Source organism: Amia ocellicauda, chromosome 8 (assembly GCF_036373705.1).
Source record: "Amia ocellicauda isolate fAmiCal2 chromosome 8, fAmiCal2.hap1, whole genome shotgun sequence".
NCBI lineage: Eukaryota > Metazoa > Chordata > Actinopteri > Amiiformes > Amiidae > Amia > Amia ocellicauda.
Window position 1 is genome coordinate 5699700 of NC_089857.1, and position 16798 is coordinate 5716497.

Genomic DNA, 16798 nt, shown 5'->3' on the forward strand with positions numbered 1-16798 from the left:
TCAATTAATCTTTAACAAGTACCCTATTACTTAATATATAATATAATTAATCAATTGGCAATGTCTTGCTTTCATGATGATGATGATGATAACAACAACAATAATAACCACCATCATCATAAGTCCAATAAACATTTATTTTACTTCCAATTGAAATGCATTGGTAATTCAGTATGTAAATGTACCTGCAAATAAAACGTATTGGCATTTTAATATTGTTCAGGATAAGCACACAGAAAATGTGTAGAGCATTCTGATATAGAGGGCAAGAATGCTTGCTTTATATGATAAGAAACAAACCCCAATACATTTTGAAAAGTCTTCAGACAAACAGTTCATAAATCTAGACCTGGCTTTTAATTACAAGCTAGTGAAAAAGCCACCCAGTAAACGTGCTCTTTAGTCTGCCTGCTTCGCCTGAACAAATCTCCGATAAACGGCAGCTCTGGAGTGAACTGTTGCGAGTCAATATCTGCTCCCCTCTCCTCCGCCCTCTCTCCCTGGAGTTGATGATGCCCCTGGAAGAAAAAAAAAGGAAGATAAGGTAATCTTGGACCCACCCAGTCAGATTGAAGTTGCTTTGTATTGGCGGCACCAACACGTGTGGGGAGGAGCAGGGGTTGTCTCTATCAGTAAGACAGCGCCCCACTTGGAGAGCTGAGCCCGTCCGCGCCGTGTTTGTATACAGCGCGCTGTCTGCCCGGGACCCACACGCCTCCTCTCTCTCTCTCTCTCTCTCTCTCTCTCTCTCTCTCTCCATTGTTGCATTGTGCACCACTGCAGTGACAGGGAACCTAGTGCACCACCAGCCGGAATCACTTCTCACAACACAGCCTTGCAGGTACCTCCAAAAAGGACTTACAGAAATCAATTGAGGGGAATTACTTCTTGTCGTTCAGACCGAAACCGTGGCCAAAGGAAGCGGCAGGACTTTTTGGTGACTGTGGACAAAGCCGAAAAGGAGAGCAATAATACCTAATAAAAAGGATGATGGGACCAGTATTTGTTTTCCTCATCCTCTGCATAAGCGCGTCTGTCCCACAGCTAGCTAAAGGTGAGTAAGAAGCAATTTGCTAATTTCACTGATACAAATTAACTCACACCTGCCCTTACTACATTATAATAATGCGAAGCTGATCATTGGTGGTGGTGGTGGTGGTGGTGGGGGGGGGGAAATAATGTAATTTGCGTGAGTGTGTTTCAGAGTTTTTATTTAAAGGTCCCATTGCGGGAAATGGTTTTAACTGTCAGTTTATCACATTATGCAATTAACCACTCCACCCTGGGAAGAATACTATAGGATCAGAGCACTTGCATAGGAAAACTGCCTTTGTGGTTTGATTTTTTAATTTTACTTTCAATTGGCAATTTCATTTAAGCACACTTTGTTAATGCAGATTTTTATTTTTTTATTTTTTTTAACGTAGGCTATCTTTTAATTTACATCTTTTGCGAGGCTGTACCTTGATGTCAGGACTTGCAAAACTTACATGCCCACCGCAATCCCAGATTACTCTGTTCTTGCCTAGAAATGAATAGATTGCATAAGAAGGGATGAACCTGTTCGTGTTTTAGGGCATTTAACGTGTTCTTGATTGGAGGTGCCGGAGGGAAATCATTTTGCTTTACTTTGAAGTGAAAATGATCCCAAACCGCAAGATCTAATGCTCTTCCCGTTACAGAGGGCATTCTGAAATAATTGTTAACAGAGTTGTCTACTTTCTATGCAAATGCTTTGACACGATTTGTTACACACGCACGCATGCATGCATAGCTACATTAACTATAGACATGTCTATTACTGTGGGATAACCTAGTGCAACTATTTTTGCTCTTCATGGGATATGCATGGAGAAAGTAATCTATATGTATGCATTCTGTATATGGATGTGGCGTTTTGCTTTTGTTCTTTAGTCAGCAGTGTTGCGGTCTGCACACGCACTTAGGCGGGTTTATTAATTTGGTTAGAAACAAGGACATGTTTAGGCGATGCTGTGTGTGTGTGTGTGTGTGTGTGTGTGTGTGTGTGTATCTAGCTATTCCTAGGGTTGAGACTCTGGAGGTCAACGAAGCGGCTGGAAAGCGCTGTACTGTAGACTACATTGTGGTCCCTTGGTAATCCTTTTGTTGTAAGGTAGAGTTGAGGTCAGTGTACTGTGCGGCTCCGTCCTTAGCATTTTAAATCACTGCAATACCCAGATTTGAAGACCAGAGCAAAAATGTGATGATACACGTGTACATCATTCCAGGCATCGTTGCATACTTCAATATCAGAGAGAGAGAGAGATGATGGTCCTTGGTTGTTTTTAGCATCTCTGATGATGATTAATCTTATAAACGAAAGACAGCAGGGTAGCTTACACATACGTTACTTTGCAGATACGCTTGTCAACTCGATGTAGCACATTTTGCTGTTTCTTGTTTCATCTTCTGTAATGTTTACTGCAACATTGTTTGTTAAAAACGGAGAAGGAAAAACAAAAACGGTTACCCCAGCACACTGCATCATTAGGATCAGTACTTTTCAATGAGTGGATGCAATCGGCTTTACACTGTAAAGTACAACATACACCTGAATATTTCTTTCAATAAATGTCATACTAGATTGAATAAATGGCAACATTGAATGTATATATTGTTAAATTATATAGCTCTATTAACCTTTATTTTCAAGCTAAAGTTTTAGAAAGGACTCCAAACTGAATATAAAATATGCGGCTACATTATTCATCACCTTGCTGCCCCCAAATCCAATAACTTTGAAAACCATTTGTGCAAAACCTCATGAGATATTCTTAAACAATCTTTTTGGTTGTGTGTTTTTTTTCTTCTTTCTTCTTCTTCTTCTTCCACCCCCTCCCCAGACGTTTAGACGTTGGGCTACTGGCACTTTAATTAATTTGCACATGCAAGTCTGCTGACAGCTATAGCTCTTATGTTACCGTTATTTATATGATACTTGCAACAATTGAATTGGCATAGTATCCAGAAGTAAATGTCAAGAGAGAGGGAGAGAAACACTAAAACGCATTAGTTAACAGGGGCAAAACGTTGCAGTAGTTAAATGGAAGAGATGTCGCGTTTGGACCATCTGGTTGTAGGTGGTTGGCGTGCAGTGGCTGAGTACTTGCCTATCAGACAGATAGCTTTGCTCTCCATCATTTCTATATTTGTTTTCAGTCCCTCAAGTCTTTATTTTTTATTTTTGTTTTATTTAAACCCGGTGCTGATATATGTGCGCTTGCATTCATCAGCACATTTGCATGACAGACGTTGATACCAGATTTCCAAGAAAAGCTTTCAACATCCGCTGTGCTGGACGGGATCCGCATGATGTTTTAATTGTTCAGGCTGGGGATGGGTAACGTGTCACTTCATACAGAATAAATATGATCATGTTCTTTTACTGGGAGAGAGAGGAAAAAGCCAGTTCAGATATTTCTCCAGCACTGGGGAAATGCACAGTACCTTTAACATTTAAATGACTTTACCAGGACCACAGATTGAAAGACAAGCATGCACCCAGACTTCTTTACTGCGTAGCACTGTACAAGATAAAAGCAGAGTGCTTATTCATGCAGGACACCGCAAATTGATGGTATCAGTGCACAGCATACAGTTGCTGGTGTTGTTGTGGATTAGAGGATGATGTATTAAGCAGTAAACAAAAAATGAATCTTGGCCAAATACTATATCCATTACTTATATCTTGCTATGATTCCCGTGCTATTTATTTTAGTCTGAAAAGCCATTACGTTCTCTGGTGCACCCTGACCGTTAACGCTGGTACCCTATGGGCATCAATATCTCTTTAAAGTGTTAATTATCTGTGCTATTGATGAATGGTCTGTGCTTGAAAAATACTATATGGTTTTTCAGTTAATCAGATGTTAACAAGGGCAAAACTGTGGATTTAGATGGGAAGGTTTGGTGTTCATTTGGTGGTCATTTGCTGTTTCTCATTTTGTATTTTGTGACATTTTAATCATTTTAAATGGTGCCCCTTTTGAAGACAATCACTGATTATGGAAAAAGTTGAACAAGATGTAATGCTTCAAGCAACAGTTTCCTTGTCCCACACACATTTATATCTAGATAGATTTCATCTCTGTCCAATCCAACATGATGATTGTGTTGATAAAGAACCTGACACATCTATTATAAACACTGCCTGAGATTCATTCCCCTATATCATCTCAACATCCCAGTGTTATTCAGAGGAATATCATCACGTTGGGATCAACAGTTCCAGAATTGTTTAGGGTGAAATGTTGAAGATATTTTTTCTGTATTATATACTTCATGCTCATTCCACCACTAGCAATCAAGAAGGAAATTGTAGTTCACATTTTCCCCCAAACTAAAGCTCTCTGACTTTGACTTTTACATACTTTTGGGGAGGTAAGATGATCTGCTGGGTGGGCAGGGGCAGGGGCGGGGGCGGAGGGGGGGCGTGAAAGCAACAAGTATATTTGCAATTTGTGGTATAGTTCATTTAATGGGTTTGGGTTATTTGGCTAATCCATTGATCATTAGCATTCTGAATAGACACTTCAATTGGGGTTTCAAATGAGGAGTTATTCATGCCTGCAAATGTACTGTGCTCTGAATAATCTCTCTTGATCCTATTAAATAAATTGTCAAGCAATGTGGATTGCTCTAGGAGGACTTTATTCTCCAGCCGGGGTGCACCGTCTCACACTAATGTGTCCGTTATCTCCCTGAAGGGAAGAAGACTTTTTAAATAGATAGAAAAATGACCGTGAGTTATAGCCACTTCAGGTGTCACGCTGAAGAGGCTGGGACTGGTAAAAATGAACTAAGGCGTCTGAAGCAGAGCTGTTATAGACTCTACCCTGCCTGAAACTAAATGTTTGGTGCAGTTGATTTGATAGATTCATGTGTAATAATTGTGATGTAGAATTACCAAAATGATTGTGTATTGTTGAGGTCTTCCAGAAAGTTAATACATGAACATTGGCTCAATCAGCCAGAGATTTATAAGTCGGTTTGGTTGCTAACGATTCTGCCTTGGGTGTAATTCAAAGGAGGTAAGGCGGCCAGCTGAACTTAAAGAAGAATAATTGGTTGTGATTGTGCCCAAATTGCTGATTAGATAATACTGTTTGAGATTTTATCTTATCAAATTTTCGAATCTTCTCACTGCATTCTTAAAGTGACTCCGCATCGCCTGCACATCATTTAAGGATCTGGCCTTCAGAATGGTGTGTTACTGTAAGCAATACAGGGTTTCCAGACATATTGTTAAATGGCTTTCTTTTGGGCCTGGAAATCCTTTTTGTTAATTCTGTGAAATCCTGCTGAGGTGGCTTTTGTAAAACAATTGCCTTTGGAGATGGCAGATATGCACTTAACAGATGCTCTGTACACAAGGGCCTAAGGTAATATAAGGTTTCGTCTAACAAATCAGAAAGTGCTAAGCCTTTGCCTACAGGCATACTAGCAATATTCGTAGATGTGCCATACATCACTACCTACACTTAGCCCCGCTGTTCAATTTACTAAGCTAGTTTTATACATCATTACCTGCAAAGTTATTCCTGCTGTGTTAAGTAGGTGACTTGATAGAATGTTACCTTATTACAGGGGTTGCCATTTCCCTCTGAAAAGATGGCACAGATTGATCTCCAGCTCAACCGACGGCAAATAATGATTACCCTTTTATCGGGAACACCTGAATACAAATGTAATACAGTTCGGTCTTGTCTTTTTGTTTGACCCCGCAATAAATTGTGGCTTACACAGACATGATCCCATCATTCTAATACTATGTACTGTAGTGTGTAGGGAAATGGTATATAACACCAACTGTAGATGCTTCATGAAGTGATTCAGACAATATATTGACTCCTGCTGTACCAGATGAGAGAACGCAGGGGTTACTTCACACTAAGTACCTCAGCCGGCCATACATCAAGCTTTGTAAATTCACATTCCTGTTTAATTACGCTCTGTGATAATAGCCTTAGCTGTTGATTTAACCGAGCAGATTGCACCCTTCCGATGAATGAGCCTTCGGTAAGTGATGTAAGGTGAAGTTTAAGAAGCTTTGAAGTTGCTACTTTTGATTAGCCAGGGTTGAACAGCAATTTGACGTAAGTATTGGGGTGTAGGTGGCAGCGCATATTTACTCGCCCTGGCTTTATCTGATAGGTTCATTGGCTCAATGTCTTGAATGTAGAAGAATGCCATCTAATTTAATCTTCGTGTCCATATGCAGGTGTCAAGCTCTGTGTGGTATCAATTGCATCTGCCAATTGTTATGTGTTGCTACAGTGCTATGCTCTATAAGTCATAAAGGAGAAAGTATAACTTTCATTCCTATCACTCCTGAATCAATGCTTTCAGGTTTCCATAAAAATTTAAGCATACCTGTGTACATTGTTCAGTTTGTGCAGCACACCACTGTCAAGGCAACGTTTCCCCCAGAGAGCACTAGGAGGAAGGAACTAGCCTTTTTGTTCAAACCTTTTAGAAGACGAGGCAGGGATGGTGAGCTCATGTGGCAAACCTATATTGAGATAGAACATAGTTTTATTTGTCTTATTTCTATTTTAGTTCTTGTGTGCTATTGTTGCATTTTTGATTTTTAGGTTTCCTTGGGAGACTATTATATATAAAAAAAAAAAAATGCTTCCAATTTTGAACAAGATCATGTATGATTTTGACTGATTCAGAGTATTGATTTTACTAATAAACCTAGCTATGCAGTACCCTCATATTTCTGCATTAAGCTGAAGGAGAACCAGAGATTGTATTATCAAAATCTATTACGCCTGGCTGTGTCTACTTCTTTTAGAAAGCTTTTACTGGTACAGAATAAGCTTTTTCTGGAACATCCGTCTGGCCAGCCTATTAAGACTTGTCTGCATTATTGGACTGGCTTTGCAGTGAAAAAGACATTTAAAACATTGGTATATTAATCATGTACTATAAATGTTGAGGGGGAAGAGACTTGCAGTTTGTTGGAAAGGCAAAGATCTCCATGTTTATAGGAGGATTAAAACAAGTCCTAAGCAGTTTTAGGTTGATTCAAGACCTGTGGGCAGCAGTATCAATAGAAAAAGGTCATGATATTTAATATGGAGTGAACAGGCATAAAGATGTTATAAAGGAATGTCTAAAATGAAATGACAGATTCAGTGCAACACTTTCCACCTGCTTAAATTGGGGGTTATTGGAAAGCTTGGTGTTTTTGGTACAAACTATATCCTAAAATCTAGTTGAATAATCCAGTTGGCTGAAGTACAAAGATCATCTAGGTGGAAAACCTTGTGGCTTTGAAGAACAGGAACGCATGACCCTGATTTTGACCCAGATGGACTACGATTCTCAAAGATGGCTTTCACTTTTCCAGGCAATACTGAGATCTACAGCTATAATATACCAGCAGGTTGAGCTTTTCCATTCCGCAGTATAGAGTGATTTATTTTAAATGTAAGGGGGCAGAAAATGATACTGAAGGTTACCAGCAGTATTGAGGTCATCCCGAGGTAGTTTAATCACAATCTGAGGCACTGTTCTTGACCCTTGGATCGTAACGGTCTCACCGAGTGGACAGTTAATGCATTACTTTATTCTTGTAGGGCAGGTAATTTACTATGTACTACAAGTGAGGACCATTTATAGTTGTTGGAATCAAAAAACACTATAGCTGTTTCATGAAGAGCATTGAAAGATATGGTCCCCAGCCGAACTGGTAATTTCACAATATAAATGTCTGCATTTCCGGTTTGATTCGACACACAATATTAATGGCATAAACTAATCTAATTCCATGTTAGAATGATTCTAACTCTGAGTAATAATTAGTTGATGATGAATATGATTTTAAATGATTGTGATCAAATGGTTAAATGCCTTTAACATAATAGATTTGGCAATCATAAATACAAAAAAAATAAACAAACGAGAAATACACGGATATTCAGAACTTATAATTGCTGAATAATTAACCAGCACTGCAAATTTGATGACCTCAGCAGCTAGCCCATATCTGCAGGGAGACTTTTCTGCTGGTAATACAATAAATGAAGTAGGCCTAATGTTTATTATCTGCTGTCTTGCTCTCTCCCCTCCAGTGCTTTCCGCTTGTTCCTGTTGAGACAAAATACATTTGTGTATTTATACATTATTCAGAATTGACCTTCATAATGTCAAACATCTGGAAACAAAGAAGGAAGCTTTGAGATAAGTAATTATATTAAAAGGGTTTTGGAAGAACAGCTATGTGACCTTTAAAATGGAACAAAATGTTAGTAGTACAACATTGAAGAACAAAAAAGAAAACTTGATATGTTATGATGGTTTAATTGCTCAATTCGGACAAACTAATTGCTGTCCTTTTTCATGTTTGCATCAAATGTTTTTGTGTCCCCTTTCAATTCTTCATGTTTTATAAATATCCCAAAGCTACGTGAATCCATACAAAGTAATTTGCTTATTTAGCATCTATGCTGCAAACCTCTTGCACTGCAATCCAGTACATCCTTGTGAATGCAAATAATTAGGTAATTTTTGATGAACTGACATCAGAATGAAATTACATCTATGTGCTAATTTTCCAAGATGTGACACTGATTGATTTCACTTTCTGTTGTTTCTATATGTTTTTATAGTATTTTCTCTTGATTTTAAAGGGTACACCGAGACTACATACAATATACTGCCAAAATGTTTCAACCTTGGTGTTTATATATTTAATGATAAAATAATACTATTTTCTGAAATATCTATGTAATGGCACAGTGCGAATGTACCTGCCCAATCTACCGAATCCTGCCAGTGCAGTCTGTTAAAAGGAAACTCTCTAGCAAGTTTAATGTACAGTACCTACAGACTGGGACTGACACACTCCCTTTATTTTGTCTGTATGGAAATGTCATGTTTTATTCTAGACCTCCAAGACATTGAGGAAAGATCTAGGAATGTTTCCCAATTTTAGAGCAGCCTAAAAGTCTAAATTTGGATGAATAATTACTGCAAGTACTCATTTTTAAGCATTTATATGCAAATGATTGTATATTAAACAAGATAAACTGTGATAAATCTAGACAAAAGTAGCCTTGCATAGAAGAATAGTGATGATCGATATCTTATCAGTGTTTATTTCTCTGCAACAATTAGTTTGTGAAAGGTGTATTATTATTTTGATTTAACATAGCTGTAAATCCTTTTTGGTCTCAATGACCATTGAACCACATGCTCACCCTACATCTATCTATATTGGTTCTCTTAATTTACACACATTCTTGTTAAATGCAGTAATGCTTATTTTGTAGCTAATATTTCTGGTCTATACAAAGGCCTGAAATACGGATTGCAGCTCAGCATCTTTGAGAACACTAGGAAATGGCAGTCTGTACTCATGGACATTATCAGAACATACTGGTAAAAATATTACATTTGCGGTATCTAAAATCCAACACTTGGCGGACTGATGCTGCTGAAGTACCGAAGACGAGCTTTCTAGGAGTAGTCTGCTGTTCTGATACATTTTCCGTTAAGCTGTCCACTGACCTTGGTTTTTCTCTTAGAACTTCACTGAATGATTTAATATTTTGTGTATAATTTCCTAATTGCTTTCCAGATATGTTAGAAGTACGGAGGCAAAATAATATTGTAAGGTCTTCACTTGCAAAAATAAATGCATAGCGTGCTCCCTGAGGTCCTAAGTTACGACAACAGACGTGTATAAATAGGCTACATACATGTACACACATTCATGTAATATGAATATTTATATTTTTTTTATCTAATTACAATGTTATTAGGCTACACTGTCCACACACACTATGATCAAAAACCTGATTTAGTATTGCACTGATATTGTATTCATTTGATCCTGAAGTCATTATTTATGGTAATGAGAACAATTCACTTTTCTTTCATATACACTACCACGGCACTTGGCCTAACAACACTTGATAGATTCCCAAAAGGGCAGTGTAATGGCTACACAACATAACACTGCTTTGTGTTTTAGGTCTCAGGATACCAGCAATTGGCATTGTGGCACATATGAAAGTGTTTTGTAACATAGTATTCTTACATAATATTTACCATAACAGAGGTAGTTTTCTTTTTTTAATTTGACCCTTTAGCACATGTTTTGAACAACCGTGATGTTTCTTCATACCCCAATAGTGAATTATTTATTCTCCAGAATTTCATAAGAGTGTCTTCATTGATCTGTAGAGGTTTCTTGAAGAAAAATGGGGAAATCAGATATTCAGCTGTACGTGTGAATTCTGTTGGTCCAGAAGAATAAAACCTAAGTAGCACACATGTATTAAAAGTTGCGATAAAGGTAATCTGTGTTGCTAAATAGAGTTTTTAAATATACATTTGTTTTAGTCTGAATATTTATTGTGGCATGACATGGGTTTGTTTAATTTCACTTTCTGTATTGTCCTTCTGGATAATGGTGCGATGCAAAACAACATCCCTGACATTCAATTCCTGTAAGATTCTATCATATACCAAGATTAGGATCTGGTGATCAATGTAAGGAGAAATTGGTTTCATCTCTGCTTCTGTTTGCCACACATTGTCCTGTATGACTCCTGGTAATAAACAATGTCTTATCCAGTCTGTGCATCAGGCTCACTTCATTTTTTTATTTTTATGTATGTATTTATCTGATGTTGTCAAAAGCAAACAAACAAACAAACAAATGATGGTCTAGCTTTTGTTACTGACATGTTCATATTGTGTGGAGGTTTAAAAATAGCTATATATAGTATTGTAACTGTCCAAATCCCTGAAACAATATAACAAGCGTAGCCTACTCTGAGAAATAGTGTATATAGGTTTAATGCCGACAAAGAGTTGGACAGTTAAGTGAAAATAAAGATCACAAAGTAACTGAATGAGAGGAACAAGAGTCAGAGAAAAAAGTAGACTGTTGAAGAGACTACTAAACCTCTGTAAAGACCACACATTACAAAAACAACTAATTAAAATACAAAGGTCAAAATTGTGTCTCCTAAATATATGTTGAAGGTGTGATAAGGCTGATTTGTAATTGGTTTGGGAGTCTTAATCATTATTTTATGCACTTTAGAATGAACACCTAGATAAAGCAATACTTTGAAAGGAAAAAATATATATAAAAAAAGCTATATATGCCCTTATTTTGTTAAGAGCTCTGGAAAAATATTAAGTCCTAAAGTTGTTCTTTTGAGGTGACATCCAAGGGATATGATTAAAGATAATTTGGTCAGTCTTCAGAAAATCAAAAGATGGTCTAACAACCGGAAGGAAATTGCTTTATTATATGAATTTTAATATTGTAGTGTATAGCAATCACTTAATACTTATGGGGTTCTTTTTTTGTAAAAAAAAAATGTTGTAAATTCATCCATGTTGTCATCCGTGTTCTGGGAGTATGGGAAAATCACAATCCATCATAAGGTAAAGTAAAAGTACTTATTACTGCTACCACCACTACATGTACTATTAACAATATGTACCCTGAGGTTAAAATCCTTACATAAAATGTCCACTCTCTGGTTAAATACAAATATTACCTCTGAAAGTTTTGCTTTAAATTATACGTATATGTTCATGCCCTGAACCTACATTTCCATTCTGTGTCTGGAGGGATCACTCCTCTTTAAGATGCTGGAGAAATGCCTGATTTGGAGCGATCAGAGCGCTGTGCGCAAACTGCATTGTTTGACTTAGGTGCTGCTAAGCTCTCCCAAACGCATGATTAACATTTTGATCAGGATGAGTGTCTGAAGTTGTGCTTGTTCCTGGAGATTTGTATCCTTTAGATGGTAAACATCTGGGAGCATCTTCTGTGTATCGCTCTTTCTCTGCATTGATTTAGTTTTTTCTCCGAGAGGCATTTGAAAAGCAAAGAGAACTTTTATGATTCTAACTAGCAGTATTTTGACTAATACATTTTGAAATTAAGACTGGGAACAAGTGGCTTGTGTGTGCGTGTGTGTATAATATATACACACACTAAAGAACATGGCAGATGTATTAACTTGTCAAAGCCACTTCCCAGTCTTAATATGTGAGAATGTTAAAATGGCAAAGGGATGGACACATTGAAAGTAGAACATATTAGCTATGGACCATTTAAAAGATTGGAAGATTAAATAAACTGCAGGTGTAACATGGAAAGGGGAAGCTATAGATTGAAGCAAGTGGAAACATCTTAGAGAGGCCTTCATCCAGCAGTGGATCGATTTGTAGGCTGATGAAGATGATGTTGAGATGTTTTCTGTTGAATAAAGAGATCTAAGAAATCTAAGGCCAGATTTTGGATCTAGATAACAGTATTGAGTTTGAAGTACTGGTTTACATTTACATAGTCAATGTCTTCTAGGATTTTGAATACTTCACTCCACTCCAAATAGAAGCCCTTTCCTTATTGTAATCTAAAGAAATGCTTTCCTTTTTTAACTAGTCTGTATATGATGTACATCTCACCCTGGTAGTAGTATTTTTGCACTTATTTGTATTATATTTAAGAACAGCAAAGCCTGTAATTATAGCATGCAGAAAAGGGTGTTGAATAAGAAACATGGTGTTTTAATAATGTCTGTCTCAGATTTTTACATACAATACAAGCATTCTGATGCTTTTAGAAAAAAATATTATTTCCCATATTATTAAGGATGAGAACATAAATCTCTTTTTGAACCAGTTAAAACCCAACACTAGTGCCTGGAAATGTGCAAACCTAGGCCTCTTATTTTAAGCCCAGTTCTCAGTCCTCTGGGTTTTCTGTATCTCTGTGTTTTTAGTCCTCACAAATGGCTCTGATATATGTTCAATAAACGCAAACCTACAGAAACCACAAACAAGTGTGGAAAGATGTATACTTGGAATAATAATAAGAGCATGTGAAACTGTTGAAATGGCAATTGGATGGACATGGGGAAGAAGAACAAACCAAAGATGCACAACATAACTATACAATTGATCCCAAGTGATGAAAAAAGACCACCACATAAAATACTTTAAGGTGAATAAGCAGCTTTGCTGGTGTGACCTGGAACAGAGATATACATAGAAACAAGTGTAAACCTCTTGGGGAGGCCTTTATCCTATATCACATATATACACACACACATAAATAAATATAAATAATGTGGTACAGTGCTAGGAATGGCACAAAATGGCTGCCCTGAGAGGCATGACATGGCTAAAAAGCTTCGGTGGATGAATCCACAGAGCTCCACATTCACAGGATTCTGCTGATTGGCCAGGTTCCTGCAGGAAGCCAGGACTCCTTAATTATTGGGGAGTATGAGTTGGAGCAGAGACAGTGAAAGAAACTCAAAGAAATTAAAGAACTGGTAATCAGACTTTTGTTTTAGATATGGACTATGAGTAATGATAGCATTTTGGACTGGTTGCTGTGTGTCTGCACATTTCTTTTATTTAGTGTTTTGTGTATAGAGAGGGGTTCTCTGGGAGAAGTTCAGTTAGGGTTTTATTTCCGTTTGTGCCATTTTCAAAGAAAGTCTACATCCCCTTGACCTTTTTGCACATTTTGTTATTTCTATAGTTTCATGTATTTAAATTTCCCTCCCACTTATCTACACACCTTACTCCACATTATTAAGGTGGGAAAAATTAAATAAGAAAAATAACACTTGGTGGAAGCACCTTTGGCAGCAAATATCTGTTGGGATAAGTTTCTACCAACTTTTCTTACCTAGATTGAGCAATACTTGACCACTTTTCTTTAATAAACTGTTCAAGTTCCTTGGGGTGCATTGATGGACAGCAAGTCACAAATTTTCGATTAGATTAACTTAGGGGCTGTCAAGGACTCAATGACATTTACCATTTTGTTTCTTAGCCACTTTAGTAGTTCTGGCTGTGTGCTTCTGGTCATGAAAACTGATCTTCTGTTTTCTTGCAGAGGCAGCAGGTTTTCCTCAAGAACTTTTCTGTACTTTGCTCCATTAAGTTCCCGTTCTATCCTGACAAGTGCCCCAATCCCTGCGATGAGAAACATCCACATAACATGATGCTACCACCACCATGCTTCACAGTAGGGATGGTGTTCTTTGGGTGATGCGCCAAACATAATGCTTTGAATTTCTGCTAAAAAGTTAAAGTATTTTCATCAGACTACAAAACATTTTGCCACATGGCTACAGCATCTCCATACTTCAAATGGGATTCAAGGTGGGCTTTCTTGAATACCATAGTGGTTTGTGGAGTGCTTGGGACACTTTGACCAGTCTTGGGAATAAAAGCCTGTAGCTCTTGCAAAGTGGCCATTGGCCTCTTGGTAGCCACTCTGATCAGTCTCCTGGCTCAGTTATCCAGCTTGGAGGGATGACCTGATCTAGGCAGGGTCTTGGTGGTCTTCCACTTCTGAATAATCATCTTGACTGTGCTCCAAGGTATATTCAAGGCCTTTTGATATGTATTTTCTTTATACCCATCCCCTGACTTGTGTCTCTCAACAGCTTTGTCACGGAGTTCTTTTGAAAGCTCCTTGATGCTCATGGTTTGAGCCTTTGCTTTGAAATGCAGAATGACAGAACCAGCAGAGGGAACCTACAGGAACTGCTGAATTTATCCTGAAATCATTTAAATCACTACAATGTATCACAGGTGGAGGCCTCTTGGTGTACAATTTTATAGGCAGACACCCTTATCCAGGGCGACTTACAACACATAAGAGCAATACAAAGTGCAAAGATACAGTACAGTTCAGAGCATCATGCAATTTACAAATTCCAATTTCCATATGCCTATAGGTAATGTACAGCAAACAATACAAGTCCTAGATCAGGGGTGTCAAATTCAATTTTACCACGGGCCATATGATCATTTCAGGTTTCATTCGAGGGCTGCATAAATATTTGCTCGTCCCTATTTATAATTCAATGTCGTTTCAACAAAATTCACAACACTCTAAATCTAAATGAATTAGTTAGAATTATACTTGATCTTTAACACTTACAATTATTCAAAACACACATCTGACCTAATTGCTGCTCTGAGGGGGTTCATTTGTTGAGGAGACCTGACACATTTTTCGTGAGACTAGCTTGTGAATGTCCGGTGTAATGTCTTGTGCTGAAGCGATGTTCAGTATGGAGTGGAGATGCCTGTCATTGTTGCGTGTTCGCACAGGTATGCACTTTAAACACTGAGAGGACTTGTGCGGCGTGCAGGCAGGTCTGTGGTACCGTGACTGGTAATGAGGGGTAAAACTCTGCAGCGCCAACGGAATTGATCTTCGCCTTAAGTGTGTCATTGCATTGCAATTCGATCAATCCCATCTGGAGCATTGTTCACATCAACACCAAACGGGATGGAGAAAAGCTGGAAACTGAAAAATCTGAGAAGCGGCGCTCAGATTCTTTACACAACAAGTTCAGTTTTGCAGCGAATCAAGCGCTGGGAATAGTGACGTTTGTGAGAGTCAGAGATGGCTTGGCAAGTTGGGAAATGGAAAAGATTTCCTTGCTGCATTTGCTTCTCCCATTAATGTATTTTAACCTGAAATCCTTCACACTGTCATACATCTCTGTTATGACCCGTTTACTGCCCTGTAGCTTTACGTTTAAGGTGTTAAGATGGTCAGTAACATCACATAGAAATGCAAGATCGCACAGCCCGCTTTCATCTGAGAGCTCTTATATTTATCTCCCTTTGTTTTGCAGAAAAAGTCAGATTTCTCCCCGTAGCTCAAAAACCATTGGGAGTACTATGCCCCGACTCAACCAGTGCACTTCTGTGTAAGGCAAATCGCCACATTCGACGTTAAGCTCCTCAAGGGATGCCTGCAATCAATCAAATCAATCAGTCAATCAAATGTACTGTTTTTCTTACCGTGTGCATTACATGATCCATATTCAGCACCTTCCCACACAACGCTTCCTGGTGTACAATGCAATGATAAATTGTCCCGGGACACTGACCATTTTCCTCCCGTAGCTTTTTTTGCATCCTAGCAAGCAGACCTGTTTTTTCACTACACAGTGCAGGCGCTCCGTCTGTGTTCAGACCCATTCATTTCTCCTACGGCAACTTAATTTGGTTCGCGCATCTCTCAGATTGCTGAAATATGTCATTTGCTGTGGTGGTGCCGTGCATTGCTGCAGCATCCAAAAGCTCTTCAGTAACGTTTAGATCTGAATTTACCCCCTGGATAAAAATAGATAACTGTGTCTGTTAAGTCAGTGCTCTCGTCAACAGCAGGCGAGTATGCAGTGAAATGACTTGCTTTTTCGGCTAGCTGGTCTTTGAGATTAGCAGCTAAATCATCTACTCTCCCGGCAACGGAGACTGACATTTGCAAACAAATGCGTTTTGTCTGGACACACTACATCACTGACATTAAGCATACAGTTCTTTAAAAAGCACCCTCGGAGAAAGACCTTGATGTTTTGGCAATTTCTTGGGATTCGATGTAACTCGCTTTAACAGCCATATCGCTCTCTGTTTTTGCCCTTTTGAACATGGTTTGCTGTAGTTCAATACTTTTATTTTAAATTCAGCGACTTTGTGCTCTCTTTGCTCTCTCTCCAAACACCCATACTTATCTTTGTGTTAAGTCTCGTACTGCTGCTGTATATTGAATTCTTTAATCAGGGCTAAACTCTCCTTACAAATGACGCATACAGGTTTTAAACTGCTCCACAAACAGATATTCCCACTCCGACCTTTCCTGAAACACACTACCTTCCTTGTAGATTTTTCTTTTCTTGGACATTTCGAATTGAGTTTATTGCAGATTACCGAAAGAACAGGGACGTGGACAGTAAATCAGCCTATGATTGGCTGT

General features: G+C 38.2%; 1 protein-coding gene across 3 annotated transcripts in view; it reads left to right on the forward strand.

The window, feature by feature from the left end:
* The first annotated feature begins 661 nt into the window (after positions 1 to 661).
* The window catches only part of LOC136755360 (EGF-like repeat and discoidin I-like domain-containing protein 3), a 195649-nt gene continuing 179512 nt past the window's right edge, over positions 662 to 16798 (forward strand). For all 3 annotated transcript variants that reach the window (XM_066711884.1, XM_066711885.1, XM_066711886.1), the window contains exon 1: positions 662 to 1054. In XM_066711884.1, the coding sequence (XP_066567981.1) occupies positions 988 to 1054 (67 nt within the window). In that variant the 5' untranslated portion in view covers positions 662 to 987. The remainder of the gene's footprint in view (positions 1055 to 16798) is intronic.